Consider the following 15,641-nt stretch of genomic DNA (forward strand, 5'->3'; position numbering starts at 1 on the left):
TGGTCAGCATTAGCCTATGAGTAAGCCCACAAAGTCTTGGATTTCAAAGACATCTAAATAGCGTTGGTAGCATTGTTTAATTCCTCTCCACCTGCTGTCCTTTTCACTTTATCGTCTTTGTCTCTCTCAGCCTCTTCTGCCACAATTTATTTCTGCACACTCACTGAATTTTAATCTCCCACTCTTTCATCTCTCTCCATCTCTCTGCACCCCATTTGACTTTGAGCCCTCACCAGTGACTGACTTTCTCCAGCATCTGTCCATTCTGCACACAGACTGTAGCAGCTTCTTCCTCTTCGCAGTGCCCACAAACAACAACGTCCTCATTTTGCTCCCTGACACCTACAGAATGTTACAACATAGCTCAGGAAGCTGCTGGCTCCCTAAGTATATATTTAAATACATTTTTAGAATGTCAATCAACTCTTTATAATTAGTGAGATTGAATTGTGTTCCCCAAAAACCAATATCCAAGCCAACAAGCATGAGAATAGTAACAGAAATACAGGAAAATGTCAGAATTGCAGGTCCCCGTGTGCAGGATTTTTCAGGTATCTGTGTAAAAGAAAGAATGACTCATGACTACCAGCCCTGTTTTGCAGTGTTTTTAGTTCAAAAGGCACTAAAATCACTTGTTTGTGTTATCTTTATATCTATAAATAGATACATCTATACGCATCTATATCAAGATATATTTCTATACTATCATTATCATCTATCACCAGGCCTGAGTCTAAAAAGTTTGGGACATTGCCGAAAAAAGTAAACAGAAACAGATTGTGATAACTTGCTAATTCTTTGTGACATATATTAAATTCAAAACTGTAGAAAGACAAGCTATTTCATGTTCAAAATGAGAACATTTCTTTTTGTAAAATATCTACATATCTACATTTATAAGTCTATCTATATGGATGGACTGGGTCCTACACACACCTGTTACAGCTAGATATATCTATACATCTATCGATATAGACATAAACCTGCCAGGGTTGTAACATTTAACACATTAATGTAGATTGATTGGAAAAAAACAACACGCTAAAAATCATAAATTAATGTGAAGTTCATAAGTTAGACATGTAACTCTAATGCAATATTTTGCTATTTTGAAACAGTGCCATAAAAACGTTTTTTCGTTAAAATAGCTTTTAGAATTTTACATTTCCAAACAAATATTGATATTGTAATAATTTGGGGTTGAAATCAGATTTATGAGATTAAAAGTGGCAACTCTGGAAGAAAAAAAGTTGCAGATTTATGAGATTAAATGTGGCAAATATACAAGAAAAAAGTTGCAGATTTTTAGACTAAAAGTGGCAAATCCATGAGAATAAAAATTGCAGATTTATTAGATTAAAAATCGCAAACCAGTAAATAAATATTGTCATCGGATGTAAATAACAAAAAGAACGCTGTCATTGAATATAATTCAGGGTTCGAGGCAACCACAACTACCAAAGTGGCTACAGCAGCACTGAACATCCAGTAGTTGCTAATAATATTTCCTGGTCACTAGACTGACTTAAAAAAAAACTGTTTGGTCTGCTGTTGTGTGTACACGGCTCTTTTGTTCTTCTACCACACCACACAGGCTGTGGCTTTGCATTTATAGGCTTTTAACAGAAGTTTATTGATGTTTTTTTTCCTCCAAAGCCCCGCAGCTTGATTCTGGAAGCTTGCTGATACTATGTGAGGTTAAACGATTCTAATTAGTCTAAAGTGCATATTGCTGACACCGAGCTTTACTTTGCCTGCTGCGCTGGTTGATAGTTGAGCTGCTTTAACACTTTTCTCTCCATGTCTTAATCTCTTAGTGCGGGGCTTTTTAACCTTTAACGCTTCCTTTCCTCTCCTTCTTGAATCCCATTAATATTTGCACAACCTCATCTCCTCATAGTTATTGAAGTCAAATTTGTATTCATTTACAGCTCCCTCTGAAGCTGACCAAGCATTCTAGAGGAGTCTTCATGAGCTCATTTCGATATTCTATAAAGTAGAATAAATCCTGCTCACAGCATCCTCTTGGGGCTCCATGTGACAAGCTTTGATGTGTATAACCTGCAAAGATAGCAAGCAACCTTCACATTACCTTGTAACTTCTCCAGGCCTGTAACTATCCCATCAGGTCAGACTCTGCTGTTAATTATCGGCTGGACATAGAGAAATGGTAGGAGAAAGTAATCTTTCGTATTTTTGAGGCGGCAGTAGTCTGTCCCCCTAACCAACATGGTCTCACAGGAATCCGTGAAATAGCCACGGATTTGCTTAACTCAAATTCTGTGGAATAGCCACGGAATCACTCAAATTTACGTGAAACTGACACGGATTTCGTTATAATGCAAGTTAATGACAGTCATATCCCGTAGCTATTCCAACATACAAAGTGATTATGTACATTCACTGAGTGAATATTTAGAAAATAAAACTTATTTTTCGCTATAAATGTGATCAAAATCCATTTTTATAAGTCAAAATATTGATTTTTTTTCACTAAAAATGAGAGAACTGTCCGCCATGTTTTTTGTTCTGACCGCCGGAACCTTGAAAGTCACGTGACTTGGAACAAACCAATAGCCAAGGGATATGACTGTCATTAACTTGCATTGTTGCGAAATCCATGTCAGTTTCACAGAAATTAAATAGAAAAAAATAGAGACAGCATAATATCGCAATATTTTGAGTGGCAATATTATATCGTTTCATAGTATCGATATGTAGCGTTATTTTGTGTCAGTATTTTTTGCCATTTTTGTTTTTCTGAGTCCGTAGCGGGCTCACTTTTAGGAATATACTGGAGAAACTGGTATTATATTAAACTAGAAGATCTAAAGGATCTATAGGCAGGATATCATGTCGGGAAGTTGTCAAAACAATGCTGCAAAGGTTCAATGTTTTTAGCTACATGCTAAAGACACTGGAATCCAGGTATGTGACTCCGTTGCAACATTATTTCGCGGACACAGCCATATCGAAGCTATACAGAGCAGTGAAGCTGAAAGTTAAGGAAAGTTTGATAAAATGCTGCAGTTGTTGTCGTCCATACATGTTTGATATCAGTTCAGTTCGGTTTGACTGAATACTTTGTTGGTCAGTCTGTGGGTTTGACTCTCATTGTGGAGAAATAAAAAGACTGAAGTGAGATGAATAGAAAAAACAATTCTTAATTGAATTAAATCTTGTGGACATAAATTGCAGTTGAACAGTTAAATGCCAATAAATTGTATCACAATACTCACCATATCGCAAAATGCTTAAAATCGCAATAATATCATATTGGGGGGGCTGATTCAGACCTCTCGTAATTAGGGGAAAATGAATATTATAATGTAAGACGGGCTAAACCATTTATCACCTGGAAAATAAATATCAGGATTTTCAAATTAATTCTGTAGCTAACCGCCAGCCAGTGTGATGACGCAAGAATGGGTGAAATGGGTGTTGCCTCTTTTTTCACCTTGTTAAAACTCCTTCTGCTGCATTTTGAACCAGGAGAAACAAAATTGGGAATACCAAAATATGAGTTGCAATAAAATAGGATACCAAGGCTTGGATGACTTTTTCCAGGTCAGAAGCTAGATAATTTGTCTGAGTTTGGAGACGATACAAAGCTATATAAAGCTTTATTTTACAACCGGATTGACTGATTACTACCTGGAAGTTATTGAGGTCAGTTAGTGTTTAGTTATTAGGCTCCAGGGAGGGGATTAGATCTGTGTATCATCTTTGTAACAGTGAAAGGAGATGTTGTGTGTGTGTTCAATGGCCTAGTGGGAGCAAATAGATGAAGAAAAGAAGTGGACCAAGTATGGCACCTTGGGGAACACCAGCGCAGAGAAGGGAGCTACTAATAGAGACACTGAAAGATTTGTTGGATAAATATGATGTAAGGTGGAACCAGAGACCAATCTATGGTGTCAAAGGCTCCAGTTAAATCTAGCTAGCAGCTACGAGGAGGCCATTAGCTATTGTTATTGTTATTGTTATTATAAGGCAGACACTGTGCTGTAAAAAGTTGCAGTTGCAGTTTTGAGCCAAGTGGGACATCAGTTAAAGCTACGTTTTCAAGGTTTTTGGAAAGAAAAGGGAGTTTGGTCGGTAAATATTGAGAACTAAAAATAAATAAAGGCTGGATTTTCTGCCTGATTAAAATATTGGAGAACATGGCAGAGTGTTGGGGCCAATGGTGCCAATGACTCCCTTGAGGAGTTTAGTTGGAATAATGTATAGACGAAATAATACAATGAGTGTTTAGGGGACAATAGCTTTTACAAAATGATGACATAAACCTGTCCAGTTCAGCCCGGGGCTGTTTGGCTGTAAAGTTAAGACTGTTCTGTTGTTTAAAACCTCCTTAGTGGTCACTCATTTTAAATATAGCAATGTAGCTGATGATACAGCACAGCTGCTGCCATTATCCTGGATTTATGATGATATTGTCAGATAATGTCCATTCATGCTATAACTGATACTGGGCTGTCTGCTACACTCCAGATTTCTCACAGACAACCAGATGTTGACTGTGTTGCAAAGTTTTGCATCAATAATACCTTTATCTTTGCCTACTACACTATTTTTGGCTGTGCTCTAAAAATTAGACAGTGTGTCTTAGTAATCCATGTGTGTCTTTAAATGTCTGATAAAGAAATGCTGTTATGTAAGCTATTTTCCTGTAGTGGAGATCTAATTAACTGCCAAACCTATTCAATTTTAGACAATAAGGACATCTCCTATCAGGGACACAACTTTTAATCAATACATCCTTGGTAAAATGTAGTTCAGAAGAGCCTACTGAGCTGGAATCAGGTAACCAAAAGCTAAATCCAAAAGAGAAACTCTTCCCTAATGACTCTAAAGTTGAAGTTGTGTGTTGTGTTGTGCTGCAGTGCCTGGAGCTCCTCCCAGGAAGGTGGAGGCAGATGCCCTCAACTCTACTGCCCTCAGGGTGACCTGGAAGCCTCCCCTGTCTATGAAGCAGCATGGCCAGATCAGAGGCTACCAGCTGGTCTACTCCAGGCTAGAGAACGGGGAGCCTCATGGCCAACCTGTCATCGTGGACGTTTCCCTCCCTGAAGCCCAGGTACTGTTAGTCTCTTTCAGCTGAGTCTAATGAAACATCAAGCAGACGGGTTTTGTTTAATTAAGTTGGTAGGAAGAAAGATGTGTTATTTCCAGTGGTGGAAGAAGTGTTCAGATCTCCTACATTAGTAAAAGTACTAATACAACACTGTGAAATTACTCCACTACAAGTAAAAAACCTGCATTCAAAACTTACTGAAGTAAAAGTATCAGCACAGAAAGGTACTTAAAGTATCAAAGGTAGAAGTACTCGTTATGCAGAATGGACCCACTCAGATTGTTTAATATATTTTAAATATATTATTGGATTTTTCTTATTATTGATGCATTTATGTAAACAGAGTTTTAATTTTCTCAAGGTAGGGCTCATTTTAACTACTATATATTCCTATTATGAGGTTAAATTAAAAAATGTCTAATCACTTTAAATTAATGATGTTTTTATATTAAATCTCGACGTGAAAAGTAACTAAAGCTGGCAGCTAAATTTAGTGGAGTAAAAGGTACAAGATTTGACTCAAAATGTAGTGAAGTATAAAGTTACATAAAATGGAAAATACTGAAGTAAAGTACAAGTATCTCAAAATTATTCTTAAGTACAGTACTTGAGTAAATGTACTTAGTAAACTAAGTTCAACTGCTGTTCACATGGAACCCTTCTCCACTTCGGCCTTCAAAGTTCTCGTTTGAATATTTGCTACTACTGTGTGTGTGTGTGTGTGTGTACGCGTGTGTGTGTGTGCGTGTGTGCGTGTGCGCGTGTGCGTGCGTGCGTGTGTGTGTGTGTGTGTGTGTTCACTTCTTTAAAGGCTTTTTTGAGATTTCAGACTTTGTTTTGAGGATTCAGGTTACATTAGGTTTATGTTTAAAAAAGATCATTAATTAACTAACTGAAACTCTATTGTGTGGTTATAAAACTAACTAAAACTAATTAAAATTGTAGTGAAAATGTCCTTCATTTTCGTCTTTGTCAACTTTTTTCATACGTAATGAAGATGGATCAGACAAAGGAAATAAAGGCAAAATTTACTATGACCTCTTTTAATCTCCCACCCAACAAATACCCCATTACAAAAAACGAAAACTAATAAAAACTAAATTAAAAATTCAAAACTATTATAACCTTGCAAGGGAATTCACTATTCCAATGAAGGCCCTCACAAAGATAGTACAAGAATGTGTGTGTGTGTGTGTGTGTGAGTGTGTGTTTGTGTGTGTGTTTGTGTGTGTGTGAGTGTATGTGTGTGAGTGTATGTGTGTGTGTGTGTGTGTGCTTGTCTTTATATAGTTGTGAGGGCCAAGACTTGGCAGAACACCAACATTGTGAGGACATTTGTAGTTGTGAGGACATTTTTCCCGGTCCTCACAAAGAAAATGCTAGGATCGTCTCTAAAGGCCTTAATTAATCATCTGTATGATTTTCAGGGAAGGTCCTAACAGAGATGGTAAACCCTGAAATGTGTGTGTTGAAATGGCGAAAATTCCATATTCGATCTAAGATGGCCGACTTCCTGTAGGTTTTTGGGTATGGCTTCTTGAGACTTTTTGGTGCGTATTCCCATGATACATGTATGTACCAAATTTCGTGTATGTACGAGAAACCTGTGCGAGGAGCTGAATTCTAGGGGGTGCTAGTAGGTCATTTTGCCACGCCCATTTCAGATAGCAATAAAAGACGAACATTTTCGACATGATTGAATTTTGTGGCGAGTTTGGTGAGTTTTTGAATATGTTAAAGCCCTCAAAAAGGCGATTATTTGCCGTTATAATAGACAGACCAATAACAATAGGGTCCTTCAGTGCTCGGTCCCTAATAATCACGTGTTCTTTCTGTGAGAACACAAACTGTGCCCTCTCACGTCTGTAGGAAAGAGATTATAAAAGCGAAGTGAACTTTCCACTTCGCTACATTATAATTGTCCAAAGATAACAATAACAATCTCATTACATTAAATAAACAGCCCAAACTGTAAAATACTTCTGTTCCACATGTTTAAACATTAACTATGCCTGGATCAATCTTTTTCTCCCAAAACATTTCATTTGTTCCAGTAAAAACTTATTCATGTCAGTCCTTTGTTTCCGTTGTTTTCTGACCTTTACCATGCTTTTTCTTAGAGATGTAATGATTTGTTTTGTCCATCATTCTGACAGCCGTGTTGAGAATTATTACCATTTTGTGTGGTTGTTTTCCCAGTGAAGTTGCACCGCTGCCTTCAAATCAAAAAGAAACATCAATAATAGTTTCATCTTTGCCTTCTTCACATAATGAATAGTGCTAAAAACACTGTGAGAGAGCTACTTTTAAGTTGTTGAGGAGAATATTTTCATTGACTATAATATCAATTTAAAAAGCTACTGTTTGTAAAAACAAAACAAAACATTATATATTTTTAATTTTCATTCAGCTTCCAGCTGTGTTGACAAAATGATGGATGAATAAAAAATTGTGAAAATGCTTCACATAAAGCATGTGAATGAAATAAACATGAGCTACTTAACATCCTGTCATTCAGTGGATTCATTGTGAGAACAAGCCTTCACACTCAAAGTGGTTTTATGAGAATAAAAATGAAAAATTGACAAGAAAAATTTGCAGATTTATGAGATTGAAAGTGGTAAATATACGAGAGAAAAATTATGAGATAAAAAAAAGTGGTAAATCTAGGAGAAAAAAGTTGCAAATTTATGGGAATAAAAGTAAAAAGCTATGATAATAAACTTGCAGGTTTGTGAGATTAAAGTGGCATCTCTACAAGAAAAAAGTTGCAGATTTACGAGAATAAAAGTGGCAAATCTACAAGAAAAAAGTTGCAGATTAATGAGATTAAACCTGGGAATCTACAAGAAAAAAGGTGGCAGATTTATGAGATCAAATCTGCAAATCTATGAGAAAAAAGTCCCAGATTTATGAGATTAAAAGTCACAGATTTATGAGAAAAAAGTGTCATAGATGTAACCAATGATATCCTTCATCTGTCCAATGTGTTGTAGTTCCTGATGCAGAAAAGCTCTCACCTCATCCAGATTAGTACAGTTTTTTCTTCTGAATAAGCCCAATTCACAGCAATGTCTCTTCACAGTCTGGATACTTATGATAATATGGTGATTCTGGGCTAAAACCACAAGTATTTCCTTATTGTTGAATCTGATTGCAAAGTATTATTTGATGAAGTCTCTCCCTGCAGACAGAGTACACGGCATGCTGAAGCTCCTGTGGTGATGGAGTTCCTTGAAAAACAAAACACTAGCCTATTTTTCCGACTGTTTTTCCTCATAAATCTGCTACTTTTTTCTCTCCTAGATTTGCCACTTTGATACTTTTTTATCTTAGATTTGCCACTTTTAATCTCATAAATCTGATGCTTTTTTCTCCTAGATTTGCCAATTTTTCCTCGAAATATTACCCCCCTTTCCGCGGGTCCGTATTTTTCCTTTTTTTTTCATACTTGGCCCTAATACGCCGTCATAGAAAGCACTATTTCTCTTGCTTTCACAACATTTTTTAACTCTCTCTTTCACATATGACACAAGCGTTGTGTCTCTTTCCATAAATGTCTCATTGAAGCTATGAAAATACAGTGCGTGATAAAATATAAGCTCTAAAGAATTAATAAATATAGGAAATATATAGGCCTTAGTGACAGCCTTGCATCTTAGAAACAAATCTCACTAAAATAGCAATAAAACAAGGGATTGAAGGCACATGAAAATAACCAGATTAGGACGTAATAAAAAATGAAATAGAAATAGGATGGAACAGATTAAAATAATAATGGGCAGTCTTCTGTATCCTGATGAAAACGGCCTTTTTTATGAGAATGTACATATACTGCTTTGTTTGTCCTTCAATATTTTTATATTGTTTTTTTTTATTCCAGCCCACAGTGCTGGAAAACAGCCACAAATATGAACGTGTAAATAATAAAAAACTCAAATAATTGTCCTTGGGGTATAGGCAGGTTTCTGGAAAAGGTTTTCTGTGTTGCTTTTTATTTCCAAAGGAATAGTTTGTAGTTTCACATTAAGAAAAATGTGTTATCATAACAGGCCTACTTTGCAGGTGAAGCTGCTGCCAGTTAATTCCTGTAAATTTACACTGAAAAGTTTAACAGTTTATGCTTAGATCATCAGTTAGTCTGCTCACCAAATCATAGGAGATGCTGTTGTAAGCTCTGTATAAAACCTGCACACTTGCTTCAGTCTTCTTGCATAACAGGATATGGAAATTTTGCACCAATTTAGTGTTAAAAGGGAAACAAAAATGTCATGGATAAGCAAGTTAGCAGCAGCATGAGTGAGCATTTGTGAACCTATTGAAGCAGAAATCAATAGGTGGATGTTTGGAAGCGCTCAGTGAGGAGGTGTTCAGGTTGTTTTGGTCTCCAGGAGGAGCGGAGCGTCTCACCTGGTTCCCTTTGTGTGCAGCATTCCTGTCTTATCTGTGTAAAACAGGAGGCCTGATAGAGGCCCGGCATCTCACAACCCATCTACAACACACACACACACACACACACACACACACACACACACACACACACACACACACACACACACACCTTTACATATTTCACACACCCACTGAGGGATATTTCTGCAAGGAACTGTCTTCAAGCTTCACCTGTGATAAGTTTAGTCTCTCCCCCTGGCGTCAGTGATGGTGGTGAGAGTCAACACAGTCTGTGGTGTGACGCCTCTGCACCACACACACACACACACACACACACACACACGCACACACAACTTACACAGGCTGCATCTGGAGAGACCTCATGAACTATGTCAACTTATCAAAATCAGTAAGCAAAGTCTTCCTCTTCCTTAGCACTTTGAGATTTTGTTTCATGTAAAGTGCTTTATAAATAAAATATACTATTATTATTATTAGTAGTAGTAGTAGTAGTAATATTATTATTAGTAGTAATAGTAGTATTAGTAGTAGTAGTAGTAGTATCATTATAACAACAATTTGAAATATTTTTTTTAAATCATTGGATCATTGGATTAACCTTTCTCCTTATCAACTCATTGAAGCCACCCCCATGATTTGTGAGCTAATTCTGTCCTTCTTAGCTACAAAATAATTTAAATTAACTTGTTTTTTTCCAGTTATAGAGGAAGTATCAATATGAGGGGCTGTATACGCCATAATTCATTCTATGCTCTCACATACACAAAGAATACCTCTCACTTTCACTATTTCACCTCTCACATTCACAACAAATAACACTCACATTCACAATTTTATCTGTCACATTCACAGTTTTACCTCTCACATTCACTATTTTACCTCTCACATTCACAGTTTTACCTCTCACATTCACAAAAAATACCTCTCACATTCTCAATTTTACCTCTCACATACACACTTTTACCTCTAACATTCACAATTTTACTTCTCACATTCACAGTTTAACCTCTCACATACACAATTTTTTCTCTCACATTCACTAAAAATACCTTCTCACATTCACAATTTTGCAAAATTTTTACAAATGGTGAATGTGAGAGGTGAAATTGTGAATGTGAGAGGTATTTTTTGTGAATGTGAGAGGGAAGAATGAATTATGGCCCATAGTAAAGTACTCAATGCAGAAAAATGTCCTGTGACTGTTTTCTATTCTACATTATATCATTAGATTATTATTACTCAAAGGAACATGATTGAATAGGACTTTCTTCAAACTGTGAAGCAGGGCATCTACAGGTTAATTAACACAGAAATGCTGTTTTTCCTGCAGAAGTCTTAAATATATTTGAATTTGAAAGAACCCTGTGTCTCCAGTCACTTTCATTCTCCCTTTCAACCCCTCTTAAGGACTTAGGTACTGGTCCTAAATATATTTAAGTACTCTGTGAACCCTGGGTGAGTTTCACAGCATTGCAATGTCTACATCTTGAAAGCTCTGATTATGTGCTTCCATGTGATCAGTGGGTGAGCACAGTCAATATTTCCACAGTTTCAAAGGAATGTTGGCATTTGAGAAACAAGCGATAGTGTGAAGTGTGTCTCTCAAAAGTTCAAAGCTTGAACAATTTGTTTCATGTGTGCAAAGCTTTGCGTCACAAGCCCGTCTTTTCTTTGTAAGCTGTTGTTCAACATGTTCAGACCTACCAAAAAAAGTGAGGTGTAACAGCCACTCCAGGTTCAACAACATTGTAAACTTTTTCCTTTAAAAAGCAGTCAGTTTTAGACCTTAGAGAGTAGAGACTCGCCCACCGGAGCCACAATACACAACCAAGAGCTGAACACTAACAAAATGTCTCTTTCAAGCTAAAACTATGAGATTTAAGCATAGCATATGATTATTTAACCACTCTATGTCTGGAGAAGGTGGCTATTTGCCGTTTCCATTGTTTCGTTCACCGATATGTAGAGACTTATTAAGTCCATACAAAGTAAAGCATATTAAAATCGTAACTCATATACAACAACTTCCTTACTTACTACTAATAAGCAATAATTCTGTGGTTATTGATCTTATCTTAGTTAATGGCTTACTGGTTGTATAATAAGGCCATGCAGAATAAGGCATTAATGACTAATTAAGAGCCAATATGTTATACTTATGTGTTCCCTAATCTAGAGTGTTACTCAATACAATACTATATATATATATATATATATATACATTCCACCACTGTAGTTAGTACTTTAGTATTAAAGTTTAAAGTAGAACAGCCACTTTCCTAGTAAGATGGGGGTGATAAAATTATAATTTAAATATGGGAATACCTTGCATTGTCTGTCCTGGATGGCATTGATAGTGTTGCACTTCATCTTCAAGTCTGAAATAAATTAAAGAATTGAGAGGGAAGCACTTCAGATGCTGTTTGCTGGCCTATAACAGGCTGGAGAAGCAGCATAAAGAGTTTCCAGGTTCGACTCTGGGACCTGATTTTTGTTTTGACATCACATATTCTCTGTGACGAATGGAATCAGTCTCTGTTGTACTCATGAGTCATTTCAGATCTGTGTGCTAGCAGAACTAGTTGTGTCCCAGTTGTTTGCGTCCAGCCGTGTTTACAGCCCAAGTGTCCTTGTCAATGTGATGGACAGCAGCCTCCTGCTCTGCTGATGAGCTTCTGAAGTCCGTCACTTCAACAAACACCAAAAAAGCAGTCTTTTGGAAAGTCACTGAGCTGGGCTGTGAGTGCTGTGTTGTCTGTAGTAAAGCTGCCTGAAAATCCCCCATTTGTTTCACTGAGGCTTGGCTTGCCAACACTGTGTACTGATTACTGCTTTTTTGTCACGAAAAAGACCTTGATGACAAAATACAGATTGTCATGCCAATTTACGAGAGCTCACAGGCAGGGAGCAAAGCTTTAATTGGCCACTCATTCACAGTTTTGGCTTTTCTTTGCTGTTTGCTTTAGACTCAGCTCCCTCCTTTTTTTGCTGGCAAGCTTGTGGGCTTTTAAGATCTCAGTGAGGCGTATATTTGAATGGCTGAAGGAGCATCTTATCCCCCGCAGCCCTGATGGCTGTGAAGTGTGAGCAGCACCTGATCTGATAAGATATGGCAAAGGTCCAGCCAATGACAGAGCACTGAGGGAGGTGCAGGAGACAATGTCTTCATTGTTTGTCTCTTTGGTCTTATACTGTAGTAGCACCATGATATTTCACATGAGCCTTAGTCATGCAGATTGTCTTTAACATTACAAAATAGGGAATATGTTTGCTTATAGTAATGCAAATAGGCAACAAGATCTCCAACCTAAACGACAGAATAGACCGTTTGTCAACACCAAGTTATGTAAAAATTAAAAATGGAAGTTGTGTAATAAAGTAATTTACTTTTGTTTTCACATGTGACACGAATGCCGTTCTACTGGGTGAAAGTCCGCCATTAAATTGAGAATTGTTTTGTCAAATTAGAGAAAATTTTCACTTCAGGCTTTTTATTTCTCCACAATGAGAGTCAAACCCACAGACTGGCCAACAAAGTATTCAGTCAAACTAAACTGAACTGATATCAAACATGTATGGACGACAACAACTGCAGCATTTTATCAAATTTTCAAAATCTTCAAGCTTCACTGTTCTGATTTTCCGACATGATATCCTGATGCACATGGCCTATAGATTCCTTAGATCTTCTAGGTTCATATGATACCAGAAAAAACAACAAAAACTGTGAAAATACTGATGGCCCACCGGCCACTGTACTTGGCCGCAAAATATCGCAATACTATACTGTATCAATTTTTTCCCCACCTCTATTGTCCATCTTCGCGCTACACAAGAGCTGGCTCAGTTCACACACAAAGTAATTCACGTTCATCTGCAGTTGCTCGTAATAACTTTTTTCATGGTTAGTGAAGTGGCAAACGTAGATCTTAATTCTAAAGCCACTCGATTTATCAGCAGTAGGTTGGTACAGCTGGCTCGACTCGTATGTTACTGTTTTGTGTTCCTTAACTACTCACAAACCACCAGAGAGTCAGGTTGTAGTTTTGTTGTTTTATTTCTCGTTGCTGAATCCAGGTATTTCCATTAATACACACATCATTACAAGCTCTCTTGGTTTTCACAATGGTCCACAACATCAGGAAGTAACGGTAACATGTGAAAGTGACGGTCAAAAAACCTTTTTCCCTGTACCTCTTAGCACTCTGCTAATCCACGTTTTGACCTTTTAGCAAGTCCTTCAGAAAAAATTCGATACGCATGAGCAGCGCCTACCTCAGGTGCTGTGGTAAATTTGACAACTATGCAAAAAAAAAGGCAATAATGTCATAACACAACCAAAATCAATATAAAGCATGCTGTAATCTACAATAAAAAATCTCAACTTTCTTTAACATAATATTGGCTCCTAGCATTGATAACACAAATGAATATGGTTTTTGGGTATATGATTATGTTATATGTATGTATTTAGAATTGATTAAAGTAAAGCTTTATGCTTTAATAGGGTTAAATGCATGTTCCAGGTTAGACTCTGTGACATATCCTCTGTGGTGAATGCAAATAGTCTCTGGTGTACTGATGATGAGTCATTTCAGAAGGAGACTCAAATACAACATTCATAAATGTTCTGTTTGTATTTTGAACAGTTGTGGTCACTACGAGCAGGAGCCAAGTCATTAGTCACTCAATAAACCGTTATCATGTTAACAGAAGGAAACTATGGGAGGGAAACTTTATTCAATGGGGGAACAAACTGGGACACTGCACTGACATGCTGGTTGCTGTCAATCGCAGCGTGAGTGGTGTTAACTATTGAAGTTAATGACGCTCACGTTCATGTTCATTAGTTGCAGAATGATGTGTTCAGTTCATCGTTTAGTTCAGATATGAGCATATTCAATGAATGAGCTCTTTGTTGCACATTAGTACCAAAGAGACCCTTTATTTCTACAATCTCTTAAAAAAGATACAGGGAGATAATTTACCTGTGAGCTGCATCATTTTTATCAATTTATGTGCATTAATACTAAACATCAATATTTCTGAGGACTTGGGGCTCTTTTTTCTCCCTTTCTTGTCTCTTTGTCAGTCTGTTGGTGACTGTCAGTGCAAATCAGAAGGAGAGGTAAGGGAGGGAGAGAGGACAGTTATGCAATAATACATGAAGCGATTAATTCTTAATAACACCCTTAGAAAATGCGCAAAGGGAATATGACTTTTTGCTAATTATTCTGCCTTAGAGAAGATGGTTTTTAAGTGGATTTCCTGCAGTGCAGGGTTGTTGGACCCTGCTGTGCTCCTCCAGCCCTTATTCACCCAGCCGGACAGTGAACATCACCAAATCTCTATTAAATGTGAGTTTATAGAAGCGATTACTCATGAGTTTGATGAAAGCGGCAGCCTGTTATTACATGGAAATGGCACCAAAATGTGTGAATTTGGCTGGCATTGCCAGACTAATTTGCAAATGGGTATTAGTCTGGAAACTCTCAGTTAATTCCTCATTTCCATGGTTATCAAATAGCACACCAAAATGCAGATTCCACTGGTTTTCAGGCTAGTTGTGAATATAAGTAAATAAAGGGAAACACGTGCAAATTCCAGTTGCCAGCTCTCCAATTTTTATATATAATGACCTCAGTGGTCAGTCTGGATGCTTAATTTCCCCATTTATGCACACTCAGACCATCCTACCTTCTAACTTTGCATTTTAGGATAAAATAAAATTGCTCCACTGCTTGTTGTCTCCCAAGAATGATTTCATTCAGTAGTTCTTTTCAGTTGTTTCACTTTAAACTATTTATTGATCGCTGAATAAAGCTCAACACTAAGTGCACATTTTTCACATTTAAAGTCTTCCAGTCACAGTTAAGAACAGCATGGATTGAATATCTGCTTTTTGTTGAGGATGTAGTTCTGTTGGTTTCATTAGACCTTGATTTTCAGTGTGCTCTTTAATAGTTTAGAGCCCAATGTGAAGCAGTGGGGTTGAGAGTCAGTACTCTGTTTTAGGCTGCTTCCCCAATTGTGGGGCCATTGTTGCAAATAAGTGTAAGCTAGAGCATTAAATGAGTGTCGTGTTAGCAGTATTGCAGAAGATGTACCCCCACCTGTGGTCATGAGCTTTGGGTATTAACTGAAAGAAAAA

At 37.2% G+C, this 15,641-nt stretch overlaps 1 protein-coding gene across 1 annotated transcript in view; it reads left to right on the top strand.

Moving 5' to 3' along the window:
• ptprfa (protein tyrosine phosphatase receptor type Fa) overlaps positions 1 to 15,641 on the top strand; it is a 248,912-nt gene that overhangs the window by 156,070 nt on the left and 77,201 nt on the right. The window contains exon 12 of the mRNA XM_059340745.1: positions 4,887 to 5,080. Coding sequence (XP_059196728.1) covers positions 4,887 to 5,080 — 194 coding nt within the window. The remainder of the gene's footprint in view (positions 1 to 4,886; positions 5,081 to 15,641) is intronic.

The sequence above is a fragment of the Centropristis striata genome, chromosome 9 (genome assembly GCF_030273125.1).
Source record: "Centropristis striata isolate RG_2023a ecotype Rhode Island chromosome 9, C.striata_1.0, whole genome shotgun sequence".
NCBI classification, from domain to species: domain Eukaryota; kingdom Metazoa; phylum Chordata; class Actinopteri; order Perciformes; family Serranidae; genus Centropristis; species Centropristis striata.